Genomic DNA, 4,618 nt, shown 5'->3' with positions numbered 1-4,618 from the left:
GATTTATCTTTTACATCTATATTTTCATAGTTTCATATTCAATTCAGGTTTATGAAATTCAAAAACTTAGTTTAAATTTTTAGTGTTTCTAAAATATTATAATGACCGGATCTTAATTGTGCTGGAATTGCTCTAGAAATAGAGTAACAAAAACCAGATTGCAGGATGAGATGTCAATCCCGAAAACAGACATCTCATACGTTTGTTCTGGAAGGCTAAGCACCGATAGCACGTTCTTCGCTTTCTATGATAATCTGGCTGGATCTGAACTCATAACCGGACGCTCTCCAAGGAGCTTGAGCATGATGAGTGTGGGAGCCAGAAACTTTGATCCGATAGGCTTGGCCTCAGCATCCAACTGGGCTGACTTGGACTACTATCCCCATGAATTGTCACCCACCGATAAGGAAACATCATGCTTGCCACTTAACAATGTAAGTTTGATACATGAAAGCTTCACCTAGTGCGAAAATCTTCTAATTTAACAAACATTCAGGAGCATATCTTTATCTGCATGCAAGTCAAGTTTTTACCAGAAAAAGAAATGAAAATAGAGTTTCTACGTTATTTTTGGAAATTTGCAGGAAGTAGAAGTAGAAGAAAAGATGAGAAGGTTAGAACTCCAAATGAAACAAACTGAAACCATGGACATGTACCATCCATGCAGCTTTTGCAGAGACTGAGAGAAGCCCTCACTGCCAAACAAAAGGTATCTTGATGAAAGCTCATGATTCTGCTTTTGACCACATCCGATCCTTTTACTTTTGGAAACCAAAATTAGCAGCTTCAACTCTAGAATCTTGATGCTCATAAACTAAAAAGGACCTGTTTGCAAATCAAAACGTTCAATTGGTGTCCGACTGTAACGTTCAATTGGTGTCCGACTGTAGCGTGAACGGCAAGTCCAGCGTCCTCGTATGGCAAGTCCCATGGTCAGAAGTCCTCGTTGGCCGCGTTTTTCATCCCCTCCCGCTTGTGCATGCCGAATGGTACCGAGGAGGAGAACGGTCAGGAGATGGTGTTGAGTTGTAGCAAACGATAGTTTTTGGGGCAGCGACGGCTGAAAGTTTGATCCTGCGGCGGCGGCAGTAGCAGATGGTTAGGGTTAGGTTTTAGGTTTGTGTTTTCAGTTTTTGAGTTCTATTTTAGGGTTTTTCTGTGTTTCCTCCCGATTGGGTCTCCCCTAGTTCAGGTTGTCTACCCCAGATTCTGGTCTCTCCAGATCTAAGGTCTAACAATGTTTCCGCAAGTTTTGATGCGATTTCGTTCTGTGGTTCTTGGGATCCATTTGTTGCTTGCTTCCTGTGCCCACCGTGGCCACGAAGATTTGCCGGCCATCCTCGATGCCAGTTTGTTTTTGTCTAGGAGGTTATTGCTGTTGTGAGGTTCTTGAGTTATATACTTGTAATCTAGACCTCCTATCACCGTCTCTTTTGAGACAGTCTATGGTTGTATGCGTTTTCGTATGAATGAAATCTCCTATTATTTTGGCAAAAAAAAAATTTGTTTGACTGTCCGTAGTCACACAGACCATTTAAAAAAAAGAGCACAACTGGACACGTAGGACGTGAGATGGAAAATTACTCAGAAATAGAAAATAAACCCAATATAAAGTGACCATAACCTTCTTCCGAAATTTCCATAAGCAGAATAGGTTTATTCAGGCCCGGTAAATAGGGCAAACTTGTATACAGAATAATGAGACTATTTCAAGAAACTATCGGTCACGACTCACATATCATGATGTGACTATTTTTTTACGTTAAAAACAACACTGACGGACGTTATTTACGCATTGGATCAAATTGAAATCGGTAGAGAAATTGGCAGTATAAAGACGTTGACGCTGGAGTATAAATCATTCAGAAGAACACCTCGATTAATGGGGATTTTTTGGTACTGTACTGGCAAGTTTCAATCCCTTTTTCTAGCTAGCTAACAGTGATAAAACATGTTTTTAACGTCTGTGGTGCCCTTCAACTTATCTAGAGATAATGTATTTCCCGTTGATTTCAAAATTTGAAATGTATTATAGTTAACCACAAAAAGACATAAAAAAAAAAAAACCCCACAAATTGAATAGAGAAAATTAATATTATAAAATAATAGTATAATATTCAGCGTAAAAGAGAATCACATTCACTATAGAAAGACATGCATAACGTTATATGGTTGGGTACACCATAAGGTTCACGTACATATGATGAGCTATTCATAAGTAACATAATTAACATGCATCACATTGCATGAGGTTATGCAAAGAATGTCAATTTTTATTCTTGCGTATATGTTAGTAATTCAAATGTAATTTCATAAAGTTCAGGCTTTCAAATATACATGGTTGCACCAATAACAAAGACGATTTGCCCAGTTAATTAGCAATGTACTAACTCTAGCAATTTTTATTCTCACTCCTCATTTGCTGTCAACGCCAGCCTTTGGGAGAGAAGGCTGAACTTCTCTCTCTCTCTCTCTCTCTCTCTCTCTCTCTCTCTCTCTCTCTCTCTCTCTCTTCTCCCTTGTGCTTTTAAGGCTTAGCCACAGTTTAGAACACCTGCAAGTGAAGGAGGGCTTGATTTGCCCAGTTAGCAATGTACTAACTCTAGCACTAGATGCAAAATTTTGATTTGTTTGTCAACTTATGAGCAAATATACCTCTTTAACTCTATCACTAGAGATGCTCCTTCAACCTGAGGAAACCCAACCAAAAAGACGTGACAGAATCTTATCAAACCATTTTTTTAAAATTTTTTTTTTGGTAGGAATGAATATGCATTGGCAACATCTTGCTCTCATCAGAGAAATATGAGAGAACAAAAAAAATCAAAAAAAAGGGAAACTGATAATCAAAGAGATACCTGCTGCGCTCGACAGTTATTACGTTGCCAAGTGAAATTACAAGACAGGGACAATGGTTCTTTATGTTGAAATGAAAGAAGTGGAATTTTCCGAATAGCTAGCTAGTCAACTAATTAAAGTCACTGCGCGCCAAGAAGTAAAAGACATCCAAAATGCAATAAAAGTACTTTCATAAAAACTTATTACTCCAATTTGTATTACATGATAGGAAGGCTAAAAGCCCTTATGCAACTTAATTAATTAGAACCTCTCAAAGAAAAATAGAGTTGAAAGAAAAGAAAGAGAACAAAGAGTGAATATTATTGAGTGCGTGCATGCATGCCCCCTCCCACAGCTAGCCCCTTTTTTTCACAAAATATCGTGGTACGGTGGAGCTCATAAACTCTGTCTTGGCCCCAACACAAGGTGTGCCGGTGTAAAATTAAAGGGGCCTGAGATATCAAATAATTTTTCCTAAAGCTGGCTCAATTGAATCCCGGTCCCACGACATTAAGGTATGAATGGTTTCAAATTAATTAAGGCCTAGCTCAGATACTGTAAAATTTGGATGGTTTCAAATTTTGAGTGACATTAAAATAAGTCATCGTATGAATCCACTGCTTTTCTGACTTCAGATTGTGAACGGCGATCGTATCCGGCACCAACTCATGCGCACACTTCGTTGGCGACCCTGGATAATTGTAGATTGCCCACTTGGCATTATACCGATTTTTCCCCCGACGGCCATCTTCGAGCCATCGGCCCATAACCTTATCTTCTGCCCCATGCATTGGTAACTTTTTCGGGATATCAGAACTCTTAATCCAATCCACTATATCCCAAGAGATGAAATAACCCATCCCGGACATGAAACTATGTCTCTTATAAGGGTCCATTCGTTCGCATGGAATGACAAACCCATAGTAAAAGTCTTCTCTAGGCTGGTTTACCAATGAATCCACTAGGGGTTGCAACCTAAAATAGATGTCATCGTCTGCTTTTGCTACGTAATGATACGGAGGATCATCTGAACCATCAGAGCTATTTAGCATATCCGGTAAGGCTGTATAGTACGCATAAGACTTGTGGTCGGTCTCCCATCTGCTCTCTGTGCAGTTGAGTATTATGATATCATCGTAGCGCATTATTTCTAGGGCAACCAAAAGTTTTTGGTCCTCCGTTAGGCTCTTGTTGTCTTCCCCCAGGTTGCAAAACACAAACTTCACATCGATTTTTGCGCCCACTGGAGATTGTGTGCCGTACAGGAGGCGGAGGAGCTGGCGGCGCCCATATTTAGCTGGAAGTGTTATGACTCCCATAAAGATTCGGATGTCATTGGATGAGGAATTCTCAATGTTGGAAGAATTCGACCGTGTTGTGTAACATAGCGGGAAGGGTATTCTACAAAACTTGGAGAGACTCTCAAAACGAAACTCGTTGATTGAAGTGAAGATGCAAAGTAAAAAAATGAAGAAGCAGCCGTAGACGATGAATTGTCCACTTGGCCTTTGGGACATCATTGTACGATCGAGGCAGGAAATTGGAAAGCCTGTTTGGAGAAAAATATTTAGGCAGTGGTAAGTTCAATTAGGCAGAGAGGTGATTGAAGAGTAGATCGAGAGGAATGGAATGAGTTGCTGTAGTAATGATACTAGCTAGCGGAGTATTATAAGTTCCCAGCTTTCCTAGCTACATGCATGTGATCAGCTAGGTTTATGTTTGGCTAGCTATTTCGTGCAATTGAGTCTACCATTTTGATTTCTCACCTCTAAGCAAGCTG

The 4,618-nt window shown here is 39.8% G+C and overlaps 1 protein-coding gene across 1 annotated transcript; it reads right to left on the bottom strand.

The window, feature by feature from the left end:
• Positions 1-3,087: 3,087 nt before the first annotated feature.
• LOC131320943 (uncharacterized) lies at positions 3,088-4,378 on the bottom strand. The gene has a single exon (XM_058351869.1). The coding sequence runs from the start codon at positions 4,356-4,358 to the stop codon at positions 3,387-3,389; it is 972 nt and encodes a 323-aa protein (XP_058207852.1). The 5' UTR covers positions 4,359-4,378; the 3' UTR covers positions 3,088-3,386.
• Positions 4,379-4,618: the final 240 nt, after the last annotated feature.

This window comes from Rhododendron vialii, chromosome 3a, assembly GCF_030253575.1.
Source record: "Rhododendron vialii isolate Sample 1 chromosome 3a, ASM3025357v1".
Classification (NCBI taxonomy): domain Eukaryota; kingdom Viridiplantae; phylum Streptophyta; class Magnoliopsida; order Ericales; family Ericaceae; genus Rhododendron; species Rhododendron vialii.
This window is presented reverse-complemented; position numbering and strand designations above follow the sequence as displayed.

Coding starts and splice junctions, on each gene's coding strand:
- LOC131320943 (XM_058351869.1), bottom strand. CDS start 4,358: ATGATGTCCCAAAGGCCAAGTGGACAATTCATCGTCTACGGCTGCTTC.